The 23,465-nt window shown below is 43.3% G+C and overlaps 1 protein-coding gene across 1 annotated transcript in view; it reads right to left on the reverse strand.

The window, feature by feature from the left end:
• The window catches only part of LOC124622516 (zinc finger protein 236), an 846,219-nt gene that overhangs the window by 172,247 nt on the left and 650,507 nt on the right, over positions 1-23,465 (reverse strand). Inside the window, exon 12 of the mRNA XM_047148276.1 lies at positions 8,709-8,862. Within this exon, the coding sequence (XP_047004232.1) occupies positions 8,709-8,862 (154 nt within the window). The remainder of the gene's footprint in view (positions 1-8,708; positions 8,863-23,465) is intronic.

Consider the following 23,465-nt stretch of genomic DNA (forward strand, 5'->3'; position numbering starts at 1 on the left):
CTGTTCGGCACACTTCACACATGCAATATAAAATATTTTATAAGAAATATTGCAAAGAGTTGCGTAAAAAGGTTAACCACCCATAAGGTAAACGTTGCCGAATCCTCAGAGTTGGAGAAAACATGGTGGACGATTCAGCCTGTTATATAGGAGCTCTAGCTATGACGACGACGTCACGTGCTGATAGAACCTGGGATGTGAGACAAAGTACTCGGAAGAGCAGTTGAAAGTATTACCATCTCGAATATTTTTTATTGTTTGTTTGTTGGGGCTTTGGTGAACAAAACAGCTGAGTTCTTATGCATCCAAATCACGAATTAAAATAGACTGTCTTCTAGGGAAAGCACTTAGAGGTTCTAGAAGTTAGCAGACTATTAGGACCTAAAAGATATTGATTGGTAGGTAAAAGTATAACGAATAATAGGCAGGCAAAGGTGAGTAAAACTAAAATGAGTAATGGTAAAAACCAACAATCAAACAAATCTTTTTTCAAGGTTGGTTGGTTTCTGGGATTACAGACTGCTACGCTCATCGGTCCCCCCTTTTTTTTTTTTTGTCTGCTTCGCCGGCTGGGGTGGCCGAGCGGTTCTAGGCGCTACAGTCTGGAACCGCGCGACCGCTACGGTCGCAGGTTCGAATCCTGCCTCGGGCATGGATGTGTGTGATGTCCTTAGGTTAGTTAGGTTTAAGTAGTTCTAAGTTCTAGGGGACTGATGACCTTAGACGTTAAGTCCCATAGTGCTCAGAGCCATTTGAACCATTTAAGTCTGCTTCACCATGTTGCTACGGCGACTACAGAGTAGAACGCATTCTACAGCATGTATGTTGTGTATTTGCTAAAACCTCAGATAACTCGGACGAGAAGTTAAAAAACTGACACGGGTTAACTCTTTGAGCAATACTAGTTCCTGCCTCAAATCGCCATTTTATTATTTTTTTAAAGTATCACTGCTTGTGCATGAAACCACTTATGCTATTGCAAGGTCGAGACGTCTAGTGGTACATTAAAATACTTCTACGAATGTAGTGCACTGTATTAGTCGATCACAACATTATTGCACCTGGAAGCGAGAGCAGTTCAATCGGCTTATCGTAAGTTTTTATTGCGGTATTGCACGAGCACACGCTGGACCACTTGATGGTATATGTACAGCTATCTTGAAATCATTCACAATATGATGGGTTTTCCTTAGTCACCATTGTACTTGTTTACTGTAACGTCACTGCGTGTTTCCGAGAAAGGCCACGGGAGGCGAAGGGCAATAATATCGTGATCGGGTAGTGGCAGTCACATATAGCATTCAGAACAACAGTCAGCACGGAGGTTATGCTACGTGATTGGAGGAAATTGTGACATGTAGTTTTTTAATGGTGATCATTGACAGTGAAAGTAAGTGAATCTAAAGTAATTGTAACATCAATCTAGTTTGTACTACTGCCTTTATGAATGGTTTCGAAATGAAACCACTGGAGAATTATGTAATTTTGATGCAGATTTATTAAATTTTAGGCCCATTTTTGCCTTTTATTTAGGACTATAATTTGTTTTACTCATTATGAAGTCACAGAAGTTTCGACATATGGGACTGTGTTTAGGAAAAGTGCTGTTAGATGTATCACATGAAATGACAGGTGGACGAAAACTATATAACTTAGTGGTTTCAAAGTGAAACCATCTTCTTAAAACAACAAATTGTTTTTTTTTTCAATTTCTGCTTGTACTTGTTGCTTACTATGATAAAAATTTTAATTTTGTGAAAACTTTAAAATTATATATTTTTTCGTATTATTGACACTCAAAGGGTTAAAACACAGCGTCAGTGTTCCATTACAGAGAGAGGAAACTGGTGCAGGGTCTCCACTTAACAGGCGGTGATAGCTGGAAACACAGTGTCTTATACGTAGTGTAGTTAAGATTATTTCGTCGCGACCAGACAGACGATAAGAAGCTGTCCAAGCCATAGGGAGGGTTTAATCTCCATGAGCTTTGTCCCATACAGAGACGACGAGTGTTTGTACCAGAGTGATGGGATGTTCCTACATGTAACAACGACGTGCTAAAAGTTCAACAGTTTGCAGCCCTGGCAGCAGCAGCCCGATATGCCGACATGTCCAGGAAACCAAACGAACGACACGCTGATGACAGGAACAGTGATCAAGTGAAGGCACTTCGTTAAGTGAACTGTGATATCTCAGTGCACAGTTAAAACGTACGCACAAACGTCTCATAGAAGCGATTAACCTGCACGAACTGTACCTAAGAGTGAACACATACCAGTAGAGCAGACAACAACCTGCACAGTACAACGGCTTCATTGTTGTTGTTGTTTTGGTCTTCAGACTGGTTTGATGCAGCTCTCTACGCTAGTCTATCCTGTGCAAATCTCTTCTCTACAACAACCCACGTCCATTTGAAGCTGCTTATTGCAGTCAAGCCTTAGTCTTCCTCTGCAGTTTTAAACTGCCTCCATCCCTCCACATACATACACACACACACACACACACACACACACACACACACACACACACAAACACGTAAATTTCTTTTCTCCACGATTCGAGTCATCAAATCTTCCTTAGCTATCTGTTATACCTATGTGGTATTCAGTACTGTCCAGTAGTACAACACATCAAAAGCTTCCATTCTCTACATGTCTCACACGTTTGTCATCCATGTTTCACTTCTCTACAAGGCTGCATACACTCCAAACAAATACCTTCAGAAATTATTTGGTAATACCGTGCTACTGCGTAACCCTGCAGTATTTTGGGGTCTCATCATTCTGGGGACGGGAGGTTTCTGGGCTCAGAAAGCAGTGTTGTGCTTGGCAGTTCCGTAAATATGTTATGCGGAAACATGATAAGCTGTTCCAGGTACGTGTCATGGTGGATGTACAGTTCCTTGAGATAATTAGCATCCATTTCATGCCAGACGGTCAGAGGAAACTTTGTTGAAGAGATCTAATAGCTATACACGTGATTTCCCGTAATTCCACATGTGTCCATTTGAACTGTTAAAATAACCATTATTCGTAAAAAAAAACTTCATCTGTGAATAGCACGTTCACCTGAAAGACGCTTTGGTTGGCATTTTGAAGAACAAAACAGAGCATAAATTCCATACCAGATTAGAAATCGAGTAGTCCTAATGAGTGAATCGCCTCATGGAGGAAACTAATAGGTTACTCAATATCTTACTATTTAAAATAGGCTTCTCCTGGTCCATGTGAGATTCCTGTAGCCATTACGAGTGTGTGGCGGGGTGGGGGTGGTGAACTGTGAGAAACGGAGCAATAAACTGTAAAAGTAACTAATAACAGGACAGATCCCGTTAAGTGCATCCACTGGCAGAATTTATGGAATATGTCAGCGTCCAGACATGTAAAAAGTCTTCCAAAATAGAAGGTTTATCGTCCAAATGGGTCTGAGCACTATGGGACTTAACTTCTGAGGTCATAAGTCCCCTAGAACTTAGAACTACTTGAACCTAACTAACCTAAGGAGATCACACACATCCATGCCCGAGGCAGGATTCGATCCTGCGACCGTAGCGGTCGCGCGGTTCCAGATTGTAGTGCCTAGAACCGCTCGGCCACCTCGGCCGGCCTTATTGTCCAGATTGCAGACCTGATTACTAGTTCCAGCAACGTTATATTGCCATCTTCAGATGCCTTGAGATGTGTCGGACATGCCTCAGGTGAAACATCACTTATTCTAAGTATGAAGTTTCTCAGAACTACGGTGGCATCCATGGACACATAGACAGGCTTGACTGTGTATCGACTTGCATTTTACGATTCAGATTATTTATACGATGGTTCTGCATGTTTACTTATTATAGTTGAATATACTGTATTCTTAGTGTAATAAACGTATGTAATGAAAGTCTTTTGTTTTTACTGCTCCAGCCTCACCAGCTGCCTCATAACAGGGACAAATAACCTCGCATACTGGGAGACTTGCAGCAGTGTGAAGGAAACCAGCAGTAATGGCACACGCTGACGCTCTGTAGCACTGCCTCTAGCCTTAATAATGCTCTCAGTTCTCAGTTTAGCGAAGAAGAGAATCCATGACTTTCTTCAGGCATGCCATACCAAAGGAAGTCACTCACTGATGAGAAGATCCTGCAGAGCTATCAAATTGTGGGGATGTTAATAACCTCGTTTCATTCAATGTTCCAAGTAGTCCCAGGCATTCTATAGGATTGAGATTGGGAGTTTAACACGCCAGTGGAGGAGCGACAGGGCGCCAGGGTGTTATCCCAGTCATCATGAAAAACTTAAAGTTTGGCATTCTGACCCTAGACGGACCAATCAAGCCCGACCGACCGCCGTGTCATCCTCTGCAAATGGCAACACTGGACGCATGAAGAGGCATGTCGTCAGCACACAGCTCTCCCGGTCGTTGTCGGGTTTCTTGACCTTGAAATCGCTAATAAACGTTCGAGTGGTTCCTCGGTTGGCCTCACGAGGCTGAGAGCAGCACTACCAGCCCCAAATGTTACTGGGAATACTGGGAATCGAAACTGGGTCGTCCAAATGGCAGTGCGCCGTGTTGACCACTCAGCTACGGAGGTGGACACTCGTCATGAAGATGTATATAAAATGGCAGCATCTGGTTACCGAGAACGTCGAAATACACTTCCTGAGTATGGTCGCAACCTGAATGATCTGGCTGGAGTGGCCGTGCGGTTATAGGCGCTGCAGTCTAGAGCCGAGCGACCGCTACGGTCGCGGGTTCGAATCCTGCCTCGGGCATGGATGTGTGTGATGTTCTTAGGTTAGTTAGGTTTAATTAGTTCTAAGTTCTAGGAGACTGATGACCTCAGAAGTTGGGCCGGCCACGGTGGCCGTGCAGTTCTAGGCGCTGCAGTCCGGAACCGCGGGACTGCTACGGTCGCAGGTTCGAATCCTGCTTCGGGCATGGATGTGTGTGATGTCCTTAGGTTAGTTAGGTTTCAGTAGTTCTAAGTTCTAGGGGACTGATGACCTAAGTGTTCAGTCCCATAGTGCTCAGAGCCATTTGAACCATTTGAACCTCAGAAGTTAAGTCGCATAGTGCTCAGAGCCATTTGAACCAACCTGAATGATCTGGCTCAAGTCACGGTACGAAAAACACGCCAAAAAATCCGAGAACTATATCTGGCCTGAACTGAATCCACCAAACCCTTCGTCTCATTGGGCTGTCAGTACAGTTGACGCCTCGCATCGGTTGAAAAGAGGCAAAATCGCGACTCGTTGGACCACACTACACGTCTACAATCAGCTGTTTACCTGTTTCTGAGTTATTTGGTCCATTGAAGGCGTGCAGCTTTATGTGCTGCTGCCAGGAGTGGCCTTTAGCGACGTACTCGACTCCAGACGTGTTTTTCACGTAGTCTCTTCACAATGTTTGTTCGGAAACTCGTTGATATTGACCGTCATTCACTGATAGCAACAATTTCCGTCGGATTTGAAATCGATTATCACTGACAAGGCGTGTCCAGTCATCGTCGGCTAGGGTCTTTTTACGGCCACTGCCCTTACGCAGTGTTACATGGTTGCGAGTGGTAGACCATTCCTTCCAGACAAGTCCGCGTTGGGACACCAGGAAACTGGGCAACTCCGCTCACGATGTGGTCGTGGGCACGATCAAACAAAATAGCTCATTTGTGTCAGTTCGTCTGTTAACCACATCGACCTGTCTTGCTGCGTTGGCTGGCGCATATATCTAAGGGGCGATACAAAAGTTTTCGTTCTAAGGCCGTTCAGTCCAGAATCGGTATACCAGTCAGGAAAAATCGCCGTGAGCAGTGAAGAAATAATCCCACCGACGTAAAAGGTTGAAGATGCTCGTTTAAAAAAACACATGCTTTCTGCACATCATCCTTGACCCTTCAGAGCCTTTTTTTAAGTGCTCGAAGGCGTGGTAATCACATCGGGGAGAGATCAGGACTATAGGGCGGGAACTAGGCTGTCTCCCTATTGAGTTTGCGTAAGAGATGAGGCTGGTCTCCCACATCGACCGGCGTCTTGTCCCGAATCTCGACCGGCACGGAACTTGGTGCACCATTCCACAGAGGTAGTTTTCTCCAGATACGCTGCCCCAACGCGCTCTTCATTCTCTGATGGTTGCCTACCGGTGCCTTTCCTTTGGACGTCACAGAAAGAATAACGGCACGTTGGACGCATCTGGTAATAACGTCGCCACAGTTCACGTTTCCGCATTAACCGCACGCACGTCAGAAAGCCATGAATGCCACACTAATCCCTTGCCTACATGTCGGTGCTTATATAACTGCATCGGAGTCGTGCTATGTTGCATATACTCTGCAGCAACGCTCTCAAACGGGAACTTTCTGGTAGCCCCTTATATCATTTTATCACTGCACTCCCATGACGTACGTCAGCAGTGGAGAGTCACATGACTGTCTGGTGCCCCTTCTTCACCATCTACAGCATACCAATCCAACGAGTGTTGCAATTTTAGAGGTAGCTAATATGCTGTCTGGTGGTTGTACCAGTAGCATAGACAGTAATCCATAGACACTAGCTCCCTGTTTTTATTGGTCCTTGACAAAAGATAAAAAATGTTTACATTACTGAGAGTGTAGGCTATTCGTCGTGTAGTATTTATGTGAGAAGACTCGTTTCTTAAGCGTCGAGTCCCGTATTCTTCACAATCCCAATCTTCCAAAATAGAAGATGATGCCATAAGAGATGCTCGGTAAACAACCGAGGAAAAAGTCAGTATTTCGCTTTGGGTAACATATACGGATTGACTTTTCGATGTATAAATCAGACAACGTACACATAACGCTGAAAGAAATCGAAGTGTTATATACCAGTTCTTAAGCAAACCAATATCTCTGGGGCTGTCACTTTTTTCTGTAGCTCACAAAAGGCACGTCGAAAAATATAAAATTAATTCGACGTAAACATACCGCATTACAAATATTCCATGAGCTGCTTCCTCTAAAATTAACACCTTACTCGCAAAATGCATGAAAGTTATCAACAATAACTCAAGCTCATGAAGGTCGTAGCTTGGGAAATATCGTATCTCCTATTCTATGCAGGTATCAGCGACGTATTGTCTACAGGGAGTAGGAAAACTCCCACGCGGACCTACATTATGTGATCGAAAGTATCCGAAAACCTATTAAAGGATATTAATATGGGGTGTGTCCACCCTTTGCCTTTATAATCTCTCGAACTCAGATAGGGACACTTTCAGTAAGATGTCGGAATGTCTGAAAAGGAATGGCAACGCGTTCTTGCTCAAGAACCGAAACCAGAGAAGGTACTGATGTTGGAAGCTGGGTCCTGCAGCGAAACTGATGTTCTAACTCATCCCAAAGGCATTCAGGTGTGGTCGCATTCAGGTCAGGACTCTTGGATGGCTAATCCTTCTCAGAATTTCTTTCCACAAACCACTGTCTTACATATCTTTTTTTCACAAAACCACTGCCTCACAGCTTTATGACTGGGTGCAGTTTCATGCTGATAAGAACAATCTTAGTCTCCGTAGTCCATGCATAAATTTGTTCACATCCTTCCATACTTAGCGTTTTCTTAAGCACAATAGGGGAAAACCATCCATCTGATTGCCACGGGGTGTGTGTAATCCAAAATACTGTAACAACTCTGAGTACAAATTCTTTGTGAAGCCATAGTATCACAAAATCTTTCTAACATGTTTTGTAAACAGCAAGAGTAAGTGATGACTTGCGTGTGAGTGATATTCTGTATTATGGAAGAGACACAATACCTGTAAGTAAACAATCAAAAACACTATTTCTAACATCAACATTTAAAAACCTTCAAAAATTCATTGTGTCCGATTTTACGACTGCAGTTTAATTTATAAAAGACACAAGCGAGGTAGAAAATCACGCTTGCAAACAACACGAAACATATTCATGTAAGCAAATGCACTTGAAAACGAGAATCAGTTCTCGAAACGCGTTGTGCTAAGCAGCAAAAAATAAGTAAATGTAGCAGCTTTCATTATTTAAATCACAAATAACTGCTCTTCTTTTTAGGCTGCAATCTTTCGTCGCCATTTTCACTGAACGTAAGGTCTTGTGGATTGTTAGGCCACGCCATGTTCATCTTCAAAATTGTTCACTGGTCAACGTTCTGACGGCTCTGCTGGGGTCTTCTTCTGGAATCTCCAGTTGGCTGAACACTTTCGAAAATCAGTGTTGCGTTCACTTGTAAAATGATATTTTCCCACGCTTATTCAGAAGAGATGGAGTTATTGTGTAAAATTCTTAAGACTACAATTCACGGGCCATTTTCACAGGATATATGGCAATAACAGGTAGTGACAGAGAGGGGGAATGACTAGGGTGCGCGAGGAATACAGGTAACTTCAAGAAAGCCACCTCAGCAGCATGACAAGAAATTCTGATAAATTTTAGTTAATAATTGATCCACATACCCGAATAACCTTTCACTTTCCGTTAAAGAAATATAAATGTTGCTTTCTGGTTACCGGTTCTGTTCATAGGATATGCACAATATCTTATGTTGGTAGCTCCTTATATGTCACAGCCCATCCATTTTCTAGCAGCCACAGGATGTACTGAATGGTTGTCAGCTGCTGTGGCATGTGTGGAACAGGATGTGACATGGATTATTTTGTGTGTGGCAACAAGTGGTTCCTTATATGTCGCTGCCATATGTCGGTCGGCATGAAATCAGCCTAAACTACAGTGTACTCACGAGGCTGCTGCAGGTGAAGGTACAGTGAGGGCAGCGAAAGGGCTTGGCCCCAGTGTGAACTCGCATATGTCTGCGCAGGTGGGAAGACACCCTCGAGCTGAACGAGCAGTGCTGGCAGCGGTGCGCGCGCTCGTTCAGGTGCATCTTCACATGCCTGAAACGCAACACACCAGCGTGCTGAAAGATTAGAATTGGCAGCGGTGCGCGATCTCATTCAGACGCATCTTCACATGCCTGAAACGCAACACAACAGCATGCTGAAAGAGTGGAATTGGCACCGGTGCGCGGTCTCATTCAGATGCATCTTCACATGCCTGAAACGTAAAACACCAGCATGCTGAAAGAGTAGAATTGGCACCGGTGCGCGGTCTCATTCAGATGCATCTTCACATGCCTGAAACGCAATACATCAGCGTGTTGAAAGAGTAGAATTGGCAGCGGCGCGCGATCTCATTCAGACGCATCTTCGCATGCCTGAAACACAACACACCTGTGTGCTGAAATGCAGGGCTGGTAGAAGTGCACATACTTGTTCAGGTACATCCCTTAGTGTCTGGGACACGATACACACTCACTCACTGCAGATCAGTCAGAATAAGAAATAGAGTAACTGGCTATGTGATTGTAGTCAGAGGGAGATGGCCAGTCTGTAGACAGTAGCTTCTGAATGGGGCAGAAATGTACACCAGCTTACAAAAGCTTTGAAATTTCCATTATATATGGGTATAAGTTTGGGGTGACAAGAAACGTATGTGACGACTTCTGTGAATCAGAAGGCGGTATCTTTTAATACATTGCAGTTACCTTTCATTTCAACAGAATCAGTAACACATAAGATAAAGTATGACTTAACAGATTGATTGATAAATGTGGATGTTAGCTAAGTTAACAGTTATGTAAACAAATACTGAAAACATTAAATAGTGGTGGAAGGAACCTAAGTCCATGGTCAGTCTGTCGTCAGTTGGACTCAGAAAGATAAAAAAAGACAGAAGACTAATTAAGAAAAAGACAAAGAAAGAGAAAAAAGAATAAATGACGGCAAGTCCATTGTTTTGTTCGAATCCGCCATACCTGAAGAAGGTATACTACTTCGCACCAGTCCTACTGTTGAAAGACTATGACGTTGTTGTTTATTGTTTGTGATGGACAAAAAATCAGCATGAAACTTTTCTCTAAACAAAATTGTGTCGGCTGTTTAATGAAATGGAAATGCGTTAGCTGATAAGACCCACGTAAACATAAAGAAAGCTGGATGGCTCAGTGTCAGTCGTGAAGAAGAGACGCTCGAACAGGTGGATGTATTCTGCTACCTCTGAAACAGAATAGCTAAGGAAGGAAGGTGCAGGTTAAACATGGTAGCAAATACTGTAAAAGGCAAAGGTATTTTATATGAAAAATAAGTAGAATAATACGTATTTTCTAATTTCAAAAAACGTAAGTCCTGATACCAGAGAAATATTCACGAAAAGCTATATTTGGAGCACAGCTAGCTCTCTATGAGTGGACTCTGGGAGAAACAGAAATGAAACCATTAGAAACCTTTTGGAACGTGGAGCTACAATAAGAGGTTGAAAATCAGATAAGTTTATCAAGTAACGAATGAAGATGTCTCGATTTAGTTTCATACTTACGTGGGCCATATTTAATGACCTTTTCCGAGCTCCTGTGTGAAAGAAGAAACATTAGAGAAAGTTACGAATACAATGATAAAATAGAAGCCAACATTTTTTGTCAAATAACGTAACTTCAGATTTTCATTGAGTTGCTCTCTTGTAAACTCTCAATTCCGACGACAGCTCAGCTGAACTGACACAGATATGATGTGCAGCGGCGACTTCCAGCGCAATTCTTAAGCGAGCCCGCTTTGCGAGTATTTCTCTGCACACTGTTTCCACTAAATATTTATCGTCGACTACGATGAAGTTTTCGCTAGCAATAAATGCCAAATGGAATAAAAAGCGCCGCCGTTTCCGCAGTTATCTCACTGGTAGTCATAATAACCGCGAGGACTTATTTCCTAATTCCGAGACAAAACTAAATTTCTCCGCCCACCAGCGGAGCGAATTCAGCGTAATTTTTTTATACAGCCGCGTCAGTAAACATTCGCAGCACTGGGCGTTTGTGTCGATTTTCAATAACATTAGGACAGCGAGGCGAAGAATTCGTGTCTGGACGCCATTCCATAAAGGAAAAGGGCCTCCAATGAATTCTTATTTATCGGCTCCGCTACAGTTTACAGCAATGGGGCCGTAAATATGCGACCCAACTTAATGATAGCGACGGCTGTCGAAGACGAAAACACTGAATCGATACGCGGGCCTTTCGCTTCGCCTTCGTGGAAGTTCCTTGCCACCAAGTGCGATCCTGTCAATCATTTGTCTTCAAATCTAAGAAAAAACTCATGCAGGACACAGCTGATAAATTATCTCGGAAAACACAAAGCAACTGAGTGATCATTGAGTGCTGATGGTGGCCACGTGAAGTAATTCAAAGAGATAAAGAGTCAAACTGCAAACAGCTTGGGCTGAGCGGTTCTAGGCGCTTCAGTCTGCAACCGCGCGACTGCTACGGTCGCAGGTTCGAATCCTGCCTCGGACATGGATGTGTGTGATGCCCATAGGTTAATTAGGTTTAAGTAGTTCTAAGTTCTAGGGGACTGATGACCTCAGATGTTAAGTCCCATAGTGCTCAGAGTTATTTGAACCATTTGCAAGCAGCTTGTGGCTCGATCCCACAAACAGATGCACTCTTGAAAAGCTGCTGCAAAAAAAAAAAAAAAGGCATCGATGTCGATGTCAGTGATGGCTGTTAGTGATATGCTGGGAAAATTTTACTGTCGAGTCACCGTGCACTAGAGAGTGGCTTGTGGAGTACACTCATATAGTACAAGGCTATTCAGCTCCTCCTACCAATGTCGTTTTATGCAATATGTAATGTTATATGTGGCCTTTAGAACCACGCGCGAGATTTTCATATTTTCTCGCTCGATAAGGAGGACCTTTCTGTAGGAAATCCAAATTAGTTAAATTTTGTTCTGAGACACGTTTTCGCTGGAGGCCACGGTTTTCGAGTTTTTCAAGAAATATGTGTAAAAATGACGTTCAAATATACCTCCATTCCTCATCAGTCAGAATTTCTAATATGTCGTTCGTGACGCTTGCTCCTATAACTCACAAAATTTACGACCACACGAACTACTCCCGATATTCGATCTTTTTTGGTCTCTATTGTTTGGATTTTTATGCCAGCTGCTTGGTCAGATATTTCGTAAACATTATAATTTAAACGTGCCCGTAAAGATTTTAAAATAAAAGTAACTTTTGTAAAAGTCACGCTAAAACTACGTTCATAATTTGATTCAAACTTAACTCTTACAAGCATAGTACTTGTGTAGTCAGAAGGCCTGACAAGTACAAAGATGTAATTGTTTGTTTTATGCTGTTAAAATTAACAAAATAGTTAGGTTAAATTTACATAAACGACACATTTATAATTAGTAAATAGTCCACTAAGCCGGTGGCATAATAAGACCAGCCAACGAAGTCCAAAAAAGGTCGAATGTGGGAAATAATTCACGCAATCGCAAATTTTTCCACAGTGGTAGGAGAGAATTAAATTAACAACATAGCAAAAATTCTGTCCGGTGGGGGCTGAATGTCGGAGTGGGTGTTCGTTTGAAGATCACCTTTGTTTGTTTGTCTTGACTAATTTGAGAACTACGGTCTCTAGCGAAAACGTATCCCAGTAAAAAATTTACTACATTAAATTTCCTGTATCAAAGTTCTGTTCATTTCTGCCGATGGTCTGGTATTTATGTCGACACATGCGCTATATGCGCTTCAGTTGGGGAGTTATTCCCAGAGGTAAATCAATGGCCCAGTTTTTAGCTCTGTGTAGAGGAAGAAAGATTTTACACTTACTAGCGACCTGTCCTGAACGTTATCGGGCTAGAAAACAAAATAAAAGTCAGACGATGATGACATAATGAGGCCATGTGAGTGTTTGTCCGTCTTACGTGGCCTGCCAACGTCTCCTTTTTTGTGTATCTAAGAAGCTACTGAAGTTTGCACTGATCCCCTGAGGCACATAGTGATTCCATGTGCCGTGGCGGGGGAGAAGGGGTCGGAAGGGGGGCGGGGGGGGGGGGGGAGAGAACGCTAGATAACAAGTAGCCACGAAGGGAAACAGATATACTAAACCGTGAGATTGTCTTCTGAACCGAAGGCGGCTCTAAAAGGAAAACTGGATCTTCAGTACCTAAGCTACCACACAGGTGCTCAAACGGGAAATACTTCAGAACACTATCCACCACGAACCTAAGGATAATGAGAAAAGGAAACTAATGTCAAGCACGGCAGCCACTGAGATTACTTAAGATCACCCAGAAACTGCCACAGTACTTGTCACTTTCTCCACAATTTTTCTAATTATGACTAATTTCTTTCTTTTTCATTTCTGTTGTTCTTTCTGGTCCCTCTCTCTAACTTTTATTATTACTAGTTCTCTTTTACTGTTACAAAAATAATTTTTATCATTTTTGGTAGAGGGCAGTGTAATAGGTAAATTAGTAATGATTACATCTACATACACATTCGCGCTTATTAAATGAACTTGTAAGGATAAGATTTGCTATGTATTGATTTCTCTTTATTTCCTGTATCTAGGCCAAAAAGTACGTACCGTTTACTTAAAAAATTGTTTCCCTTTCGTGGAAGATGGCGCTCTGATCGACAAATATCAAGTGTGTCTTTTTTTGCAATTGAAAATCAGCGCATTTGACTCACATTTCACTTGCGATGTAAATTAAAGATCTGTGTTCTAACAGTTGACATTAACGTTCCAAATTTACTTCAATGTTGTAAGTTTGATTGTACAGTACAATGTGGTTAGCTGTTTCAATGTCTGCTTAGAAACTACATTTGACGTGATCAAGGAACAACGACGTTGATGCAGTAGGTTTCTGTTCCATCGGGATGCCTGGTATCAGTGAGTCCTCTTGTCTCTCACCACTGGGAAGCCTGATTTCGGTGAGTGTGCGAGAGTTTACACGATATGTGTGTATTTAGAGGAGGTGCGTCCGTCTTTATCGCTTCACGGACATTTCACCTTATTACAATGGTCGTGGTTTGTATTCCGCCGGTTGCTGGGTAGCGGCCAGCGAGACAGTTACGGCGGCTGGAGGAAAACACACCGAAATCAGTCACACTGATGGTGGGGTTCGAGGTAGGGCTGCTGTTTAAATATCGATATAACGGAATTCTTTCAAAAACTATCGCTATGTATCGACGAAACATACACTGGTACATCGAAATATCGATATCGAAACGGCTGTCGATATTTTTATTTTATATTATATCTTTGTCGCAATTTTCCGTAAGTATTTGAAACTACACCTCTGAAATTATAGTAGAACACATTTTACTTTCGCCGTGAGAAGGAGTCTTACTACTTTTTGAACTTTCATCACGTCCTGTCTTTCTATTTGACTGTGTGAAGGAAGAATAGGTGGCACAAATTAAAAGTCCGGTTGCACTGAGGGGTGGTGACGTGAATGGAATAACAAGATATCCAATGTGAAGAAATAGCACACCAGTTGCAATAAATAACCATTTTTAACGCAACTAGTGAGCTATTTCTTCACATCGGCATTCTTCAAAATCAGTTGCCGAAACTGATGAGCAAAGATCTAAATGACAAGAACGGTCTTTGCGATGGGCTGAGACTTGTGAGGGTAGGTACTGACGCAATCGGCGCTCGGCGCTACCAAAACAAGCGCAACATTTAACTGCATCACGCAATTTTGCCACTAGAACTGCTAGGTCTCTGGCTTTTACAGAAATGAAAAAAACAGGGAAGTCGACATGAAGTGTTCCGGACAAATCCAATACGTGACGAAACCGAAAAATGGACCCATCGACACCTTTCATTGAACCACTTACATGCAGTTACCATTGTTAGCGAAGTTTTCCTTTCAATTGTTCCTCTAAGGGGGATAAGCAAGCTGCTAGTTTGTTGATGTACAAAATCTCTAATAATAAATCAGTACTTAACTATACATTTCTAAAACTGTCAGTGTATTTACAATGTACAGTCGATATTTTTTCCCTCGATATACTGAAATAACGATAATATCATTTCTTTAAATATCGATGTATCGGATATCATACTTTTTAAAAATATCAACAGTCCTAGTTCGAGGGCATCCACCAAAATCAAGCATTCTGTTGATTTGGGGACTGACGACAATCAACGCTGTAGGATACAGAAAACTACGTGACCATAAGAGTGGCTTATTTACCAGAAACATCAATGTTTAGCCATATTTTTGTAGTGTAGAATCACTTTTGCAACACTCAGGTAACGTTTGAATATCAGTATTGACCGTTAGAACACAAAGGATTACATTTGCATCATAAACGATGGGTCAGTTCTCAGAATGAGATTTTCACTTTGCAGCAGAGTATGCGCTGATATGAAACTTCCTGGCAGATTGAAACTGTGTGGCGGACAGAGACTCAAACTCAGAACCTGTGCCTTTCGTGAGCAAGTGCTCTACCATCTGAGCTACCCAAGCATGGAAGTTTCATATCAGCGCACACTCCACTGCAGACTGAAAATCTCATTCTGGAAACATACCCCAGGCTGTGGCAAAGCCATGTCTCCGCAATATCCTTTCTTTCAGGAATGCTAGTTCTGCAAGTTTCGCAGGAGAGCTTCTGTGAAGTTTGGAAGGTAGGAGACGAGGTACTGGCAGAAGTAAAACTGCGAGGATGGGACGTGAGTCGTGCTTGGTAGGCTCAGTTGGTAGAGCACTTGCCCACAAAAGCAAAGGTCCCGAGTTCGAGTCTCGGTCTGGTATACAGCTTTAGTCTGCAAAGAAGTTTGCGTCTGTTCTTCATTTCAGAAACATGTACACTTGATATTTGTCGGTTATAGCGCCATGTGCCGCAAATCGAAAACGATGTAAGGTAAAATACAAAACGGTTCATTTCGTACGTTAGGAAACTAAGAATCGATAAGGAAAAATGAATATTAAAATACGTGAAATGCAGCTTCTGTAAACTAATATGATATCACTTGAGCAATATAGGACTGCTTTACATAATCCTTGCTAATTGTGACTCGTCACGATCAAGACGCTGACCCGTTGTGGGCGCAAGCATGTACGGGGTATCCCATAACACAGCCAGTATTACCTGCACCGATACGTATGTAGAAATATTAACACCAGCACGAATTTAGAAAGCATCGCCCGCGCGAAACTCAGCTTGCCCTTTTCTCGCACGATATCCTGCGAACTACGGATGGCAACCAGCAGACTGTGTATTCCTATTTCTCCGGAAAACGTTTAACACGGTGCCACACGGCAGGCTATTGACAAAGGTCCGAGCGTTTGGATTAGGTTCCCAGACTTGTGAATGGTTCGTAGACATCTTATTATTACAAGTAATTTCGGTTGTGTATCAACTATGGTTTCAATCTGTGTGGAATGTTATATGTAGTACATATGAATTCACACAAGAATGTCGGACTTTAGACAATACCTATAGGTGTGTCACATACGAAATGTCGTTGTTAATATTGTACAGTCACTAATGTCACCAGGCGTTTTTAGTGTCATATGATCATTATGCTATTACTGTTATAACTATTTCTTGTATGATCCCATATCTAAGATGTCGCATACAAAGTTTGTTTCCTCTCCCGGCCTCTAACTAGAGCTCTTTTCTCCTCTATACAGATAACACTGCTAGCTATAATTATGTATTAATACTGCAGTCGTATATTTCTTCTGCACATGTAACAATAACAGTCTTGTTTGTTAAAAGTTGATTCTGTAAATGCAGCGTCACGTGATTCAAGTCGCACATCTTTCGATGCATAATAAAAACCACTACAAAATGATTTTAAAATGTCATGGGCATGCTGTAGTTAGAATATTTAAGGAGGGGAATAATTGTTTCATATTAAAAATTAAAGTGGGAAATCGTATTTACTATAAGCCGTTCGCTAAAACCACCTGGTGTCCGAATACATTTACTTTGTAACGCGCCGCACGGCGAAAGCCGGTTCGACTCCTGTTGTTGACTACGACATTTTAAAGTTTAACTAAACACTATATATCCATAAGATATATGATCACTTTACGTGTCACTATAATTACTCTATGCATTTGTTTACATAACAGTTTGTTCCATCTTTTTAATGTAAGTTCTCTGTACAACAGATCTCATCTGAAGAAATTGTTAAAGCGACAGGACATAAGGATGCTGCACTGAACATTTCAGGTAGAGAACCTGGCGTTGGAGAAAACAGCTTAAGGAGACAATAGAAATAAAATCACATTACTGTGTACTTTTTTTTTACTTTAATTACATTTAACAGCAAATACCGTCACTGACACAATGAACGTACCATTTGTAATGTATCTTAGAAAATGTGCTGAAACTGACGGCCGTCAACCTCAATGCAAGCGTAACATCGGCGAACAAGATTCTGACGCAACCTGACAAATATCCCTGTTTCGAATCACATCACAGGCAGAACACAATTCTGGCAATTCCTTGTTTCCTTGCAGGAAATAAATAATTTACATGTAAATAAACAGCACAGTACGTGTAAACCTGTACCATTGTTTGTTGTAAATAAGCTGGAAAACAGCAATGCTAGACAAAGCTGTAGGCAATATTACTTCCATATCTCCTTAAGCTGTCTTCTCTGACCCCAGGTGTCCTACTTCAGATTCTTCAATGGAGCGTTCTCTATGCCACGTTACACTTTTGCGCACTCTTACGGAAACACCCTGCATATAGCGATCAAGACAAGAGTGTGTTACTGAGCCAAAACATGGTCGCAGACATCCTAAAAGAGTTACTGTCCAACGTAACGGCCGGCCTCTGTGGCCAAACTGTTCTAGGCGCTTCAGTCTGGAACCGCGCGACTGTTATGGTCGCAAGTTCGAATCCTGCCCCGGACATGGATGTGTGTGCTGTCCTTAGGTTAGTTAGGTTTAAGTAGTTCTAAGTTCTAGGGCACTGATGACCTCAGATGTTAAGTCCCATAGTGCTCAGAGCCATTTGAACCATTTTGATCCAAAGTAACGAAAAACAATCCTGTAAGAAAATGGCTAATGGTTCAAATGGCTCTGAGCCCTATGGGACTTAACATCTGTGGTCATCAGTCCCCTAGAACTTAGAATTACTTAAACCTAACTAATCTAAGGACATCACACACATCCACGCCCGAGGCAGGATTCGAACCTGCGACCGTAGCGGTCACGCGGTTCCAGACTGAAGCGCCTAGAAATCCTCTAAGATTCGAATACAGCATTGGTAGTGAGCTGCTTGACACAGTTACTTTAATATGTACGTGTAACGCTGCGTAGCGATGTGAAATGGAACGAGCACTTGTCTGGTAGTAGGGAAGGCGAATGGTCGATTTACTGGGAGGATTTTGGGACCATGTAGCTCTATAAAGGAGACAGTGTATAGAACGCTAGTGCTACCCATTCTTGAGTACTGTTAGAATTTTTGGGATCTCCACTGGGACAGATTAAAGGAACACATCGTACTAATTCAGACGCAGGCTGCTAGGATTTTTAGCGGTAGGTTCCAACAACAGGCAACGGAAACTGAAATGGGAATCCGTGGATGGAAGGCGATGTTCTGTTCTAGAGACACTTGAGACAACTTAGAGAACCGCCATTTGAAGCTGATTTCCGAACGATTCTACTCTGCCAAGATACACTACTGGCCTTTAAATTGCTACACCAAGAAGAAATGCAGATGATAAACGGGTATTCATTGGACAAATATTTTATACTAGAACTGACATGTGATTACATTTTCACGCAATTTGGGTGAATAGATCCTGAGAAATCAGTACCCAGAACAACCATCTCTGGCCGTAATAACGGCCTTGATACGTCTGGGCATTAAGTCAAGCAGAGCTTTGATGGCGTGTACAGGGACAGCTGGCCATGCAGCTTCAACACGATACCACAGTTCATCAAGATTAGTGACTGGCGTATTGTGACGAGCCACTTTCTCAGCCACCACTGACAAGACGTTTTCAACTGATGAGGGATCTGGAGAATGTGCTGGCCAGGGCAGCAGTGGAACATTTTCTGTATCCAGAAAGGCCCGCACAGGACCTGCAACATGCGGTCGTGCATTATCCTGCTGAAATGTAGGATTTCGCAGGGATCGAATGAAGGGTAGAGCCACGGGTCGTAACACAACTGAAATGTAACGTCCACTGTTCAACGTGCTGTCAATGTGAACAAGAGGTGACCGAGACGTGTAACCAATGGCACCCAATACCATCACGCCGGGTGATACGCCAGTATGGCGATGACGAATACACGCTACCAATGTGCATTCACCGTGATGTCGCCAAACACGGATGCGACCATCATAATGCTGTAAACGGAACCTGAATTCATCCGAAAAAATGACGTTTTGCCATTCGTGCACCCAGGTTCGTCGTTGAGTACACCATCGCAGGCGCTCCTGTATGTGATGCAGCGTCAAGGGTAACCGCAGCCATTGTATCCGAGCTGATAGTCCATGCTGCGGCAAACGTCGTCGAACTGTTCGTGCAGATGGTTGTTGTCTTGCAAACGTCCCCATCTGTTGACTCAGGGATCGAGACGTGGCTGCACAATCCGTTACAGCCATGAGGATAAGATGCCTGTCATCTCGACTGTTAGTGATAGGATGCCGTTGGGATCCAGCACGGCGTTCCGTATTACCCTCCTGAATCCACCGATTCCATTTCTGCTAACAGTCATTGGATCTCGACCAACGCGAGCAGCAATGTCGCGATACTATAAACCGCATTCGCGATAGGTTACAATCTGACCTTTATCAAAGTCGGAAACGTGATGGTACGCATTTCTCCTCCTTACACGAGGCATCAGAACAACGTTTCACCAGGCTACGCCGGTCATCTGCTTTTTGTGTATGAGAAATCGGTTGTAAACTTACCTCATGCCAGGACGTTGTAGGTGTCGCCACCGGTGCCAACCTTGTGTGAATGCTCTGAAAAGGTAATTGCATATCACAGCATCTTCTTCCTGTCGGTTAAATTTCGCGTCTGTAGCACGTCATCTTCGTTGTGTAGCAATTTTAATGGCCAGTAGTGTAAATTGCGCGTGAGGATCAGGAAGATATTCGAGGAATTAGGGTTCATACAGAGTCATATAGATAGTCGTTTTTCCCTCGGTCTATTTACGAGTGGAAAAGGAAAGGTGGTGGTACAATGTAAAATCCGCCTCGCACCACAAAGTGGCTTGCGGAGTATGCAGATGTAGATTACTGCACAGGAGAGACGGCATGACGCAGACGTCGGAATCCGAGGCGGCCCCGCCCGGCACACGCCGCTCAGCCGGCCGGAGGCTGCCGAGTCCGGAGTCGCGTCTCGGCCGTAATTATTCGCGAGGTGCTCTGGGCCCGCCGCCGCCGCCGCTGCAGCCGCTGCTGCTGCCGCTGGCTAATTGTTATCTATGCGGCACGTGGCCGCTGCAACATTCAGCAGCCGTGACGGAGCGCCCTGGCTGGGGCTGCCTGCCCTGTCTCTGCGCCACTCCCTAGCCGTGCCCTCGCATCTCACACGAAACACACGCATGTCACAACGCAGCTGACAACCACCTGGTGTGACTGCCAAATCATTCACTATCACGCATTGATATCTTCTTTTTTTTTAAATGCGCTAAATATACCACCTACGCTGCTTTTATTCCTGCAACTATACCGCTGGCTCTGCAACACAGTGCAGGTGGTATGTAACAAGCGTCAAATTCGCAAGAAGTGAACTACATACAAAATGGAAATGAAGTCCCAAGCTTCTTTACAGAGCGTAGGGGAACGATGCGAGGGACCTGCATCGCCGAACTAGGCAAGGTCTTAATGGAGATGGTTTGCCGTTGCCTTCCTCCGACCGTAATGGGGATGACTGGTGATGATGGAGACGACACAACAACAGCTAGTCATCTCGGGACAGGTGAAAAGCCCTGACCCCACCGGGAATCGAACCCGGGACCCCTGCTCGAGAAGCGAGCTGCGAACACTACATACAAACTATTAGTATTTCAGCGCCAATACGAGAATATTACCACGATACGAGACACTCGAGGTAACGTCTCAGCATCGTTAGATAATAGAGGCAGCGCTTTTTTGCTCTGAGCAGTCCTTCTCTGTCTCTCACAATCTTTACCTTTTGAATTTCTCATCATGAGAGTACTGAAGGACCATCTGCTTTAACTGTTAAGAACCATTCAAAAGCCAAGATATCTTTTTATTTAATACAACCGCTTTCAACAGTCTAAAACCTTTCTTTTAGTAACACATGTTCGTGTTATGCTGACCTCATGCACAATATGTCAAGTGGATAAAACTCTGCACATTATAAACGTTTGTCATCACTAAAATATTTAAAAACACAAAGCACCTTCTCCAAACAATGTCATGTAACAAGCATCTATGAGCAGTATGTATTTGGACATCGATGACTATTTTCGGCCCGAGACCCATTTTTGAATCATCGTAACATAGTCTAAAATGGCATTTCCAAACATGAACGCACCGTAAATGTTCATTGCACATTTTTGACATCTTCGGAAATGCCATTTTGGACTCTGTTATGATGATTTGAATACGGGTCTCGGCCTGAAAACACTCGTCGAATGAACAGAAAGTAAAAATTTGCAACTTGGGCTGGTTTTCGTTCTACTGAAACATATTTTGTGCGATCTTGGCTTATGAATGGTTTTTGACTTTACCTTTTGATTATGTACCTAATTCTACTGATGATAATAATACAGTGACGAAAAAAATGTCCTAACAATCAAAAATAATTGATGTAGAGTGATTAAATGTCGGGAATACATCTGTCTAGCTAACATATTTCAGTGATTAACATTGCAAGATCACAGGTTAATGTAAGAGCGAGATAGGCCATAGAAAATGTGAAATGCTGGTACATTAAAAACCGGTGTAACAACCAGATTATTGAATTCAAGATCCATTTACTGTTAGCAGAATATGGAATCGGTGGGTTCAGGAGAGTAATACGGAACGCCGTGCGGGATACCAACGGCCTCGTTTCATTAGCAGTCGAGATGACAGGCATCTTATACACATGGCTGTAACGGATCGTGGAGCCACGTCTCGATCCTTGAGTCAACAGATGGGGACGTTTGCAAGACAACAACCATCTGCACGAACAGTTCGACGACGTTTGCAGCAGCATGGACTGTCAGCTCGGAGACCATGGCTGCGGTTACCCTTGACGCTGCATCACATACAGGAGCGCCTGTGATGGTGTACTCAACGATGAACCTGGGTGCACGAATGGCAAAACGTCATTTTTCGGATGAATCCAGGTTCTGTTTATAGCATCATGATGGTCGCATCCGTGTTTGGCGACATCGCGGTGAACGCAGATTGGTAGCGTGTGTTCGTCATCGCCATACTGGCGTATCACCCGACGTGATGGTATTGGGTGCCATTGGTTACACGTCTCGATCATCTCTTGTTCGCATTGACGGCACGTTGAACAGTGGACATTACATTTCAGATGTGTTGCGACCCGTGGCTCTACCCTTCATTCGATACCTGCGAAACCCTACATTTCAGCAGGATAATGCACAAACGTATGTTGTAGGTCCTGTGCGGGCCTTTCTGGATACAGAAAATGTTCGACTGCTGCCCTGGTCAGCACATTCTCCAGATCTCTCGCCAATTGAAAACGTCTGGTCAATGGTGGCCGAGCAAGTGGCTCGTCACAATACTTCAGTCACTACTCTTGATGAACTGTGGTATCGTGTTGAAGCTGCATGGGCAGCTGTACCTGTACACGCCATCCAAACTCTGTTTGACTCAATGCCCAGGCGTATCAAGGCCGTTAGTACGGCCAGAAGTGGTTGTTGTAGGCACTGATTTCTCAGGATCTATGCACCCAAATTGCGTGAAAATGTAATCACATGTCAGTTCTAGTACAATATATTTGTCCAATGAATACCCGTTTATCATCTGCATTTCTTCTTGGTGTAGCAACTTTAATGGCCAGTAGTGTATGTTGGCAGAGTAGAATCGTTCGGAAATCAGCTTCAAATCCCGGTTCTCTAAGTTTCCTCAAGTGTCTCTAGAACATGTGTTTTTGAGGTGCCGGATGTCAGTTTGTGGGATGGAGTTTCATGCCTGTTGCACTTGGTCGGTCAACACAGGGACGGTTAATGCTGGTTGTGGATTACGCTGGAGTTGTCGTCTGACGATGTCCCACATGTGCTCCATAGTGGACACGTCTGGTGATCGAGCAGGCCAAGGCAACTTGTCGATACTCTGTAGAGCGTATTGGCTTATAACACCGCTACGTGGACGATCGATATCCTGTTGGAAAACACGCCCTGGAATACTGTTCATGAATGGCACCACAACAGGTCGAATCACCACACTTTTTGTGACGGACTGTGCTAAAGTAATCCGTGCAACTTCATTGACCACTGCGGTTGCTCAGCACGTTCTGTCAGAGGGTTTGCTGCTCTCTGTAAGAAAAAAAAATTGTGTGAATGGATCACTGGTGAACTTGAACGTGTGTCAAGTGATGTCCGCCCATGCCCAGACCAAAAGCAACGAACGATCATGAACGAAATAGAAAAAAAAAGTTGTCAGATCAACCGCGTAAGAGGCAGGAGACCCGAGTTCGTATAGCTGCCCAACACAAATTTTCAAATTTCCTCGTTGATTTCAACCA

This window comes from Schistocerca americana, chromosome 1 (genome assembly GCF_021461395.2).
Source record: "Schistocerca americana isolate TAMUIC-IGC-003095 chromosome 1, iqSchAmer2.1, whole genome shotgun sequence".
NCBI classification, from domain to species: domain Eukaryota; kingdom Metazoa; phylum Arthropoda; class Insecta; order Orthoptera; family Acrididae; genus Schistocerca; species Schistocerca americana.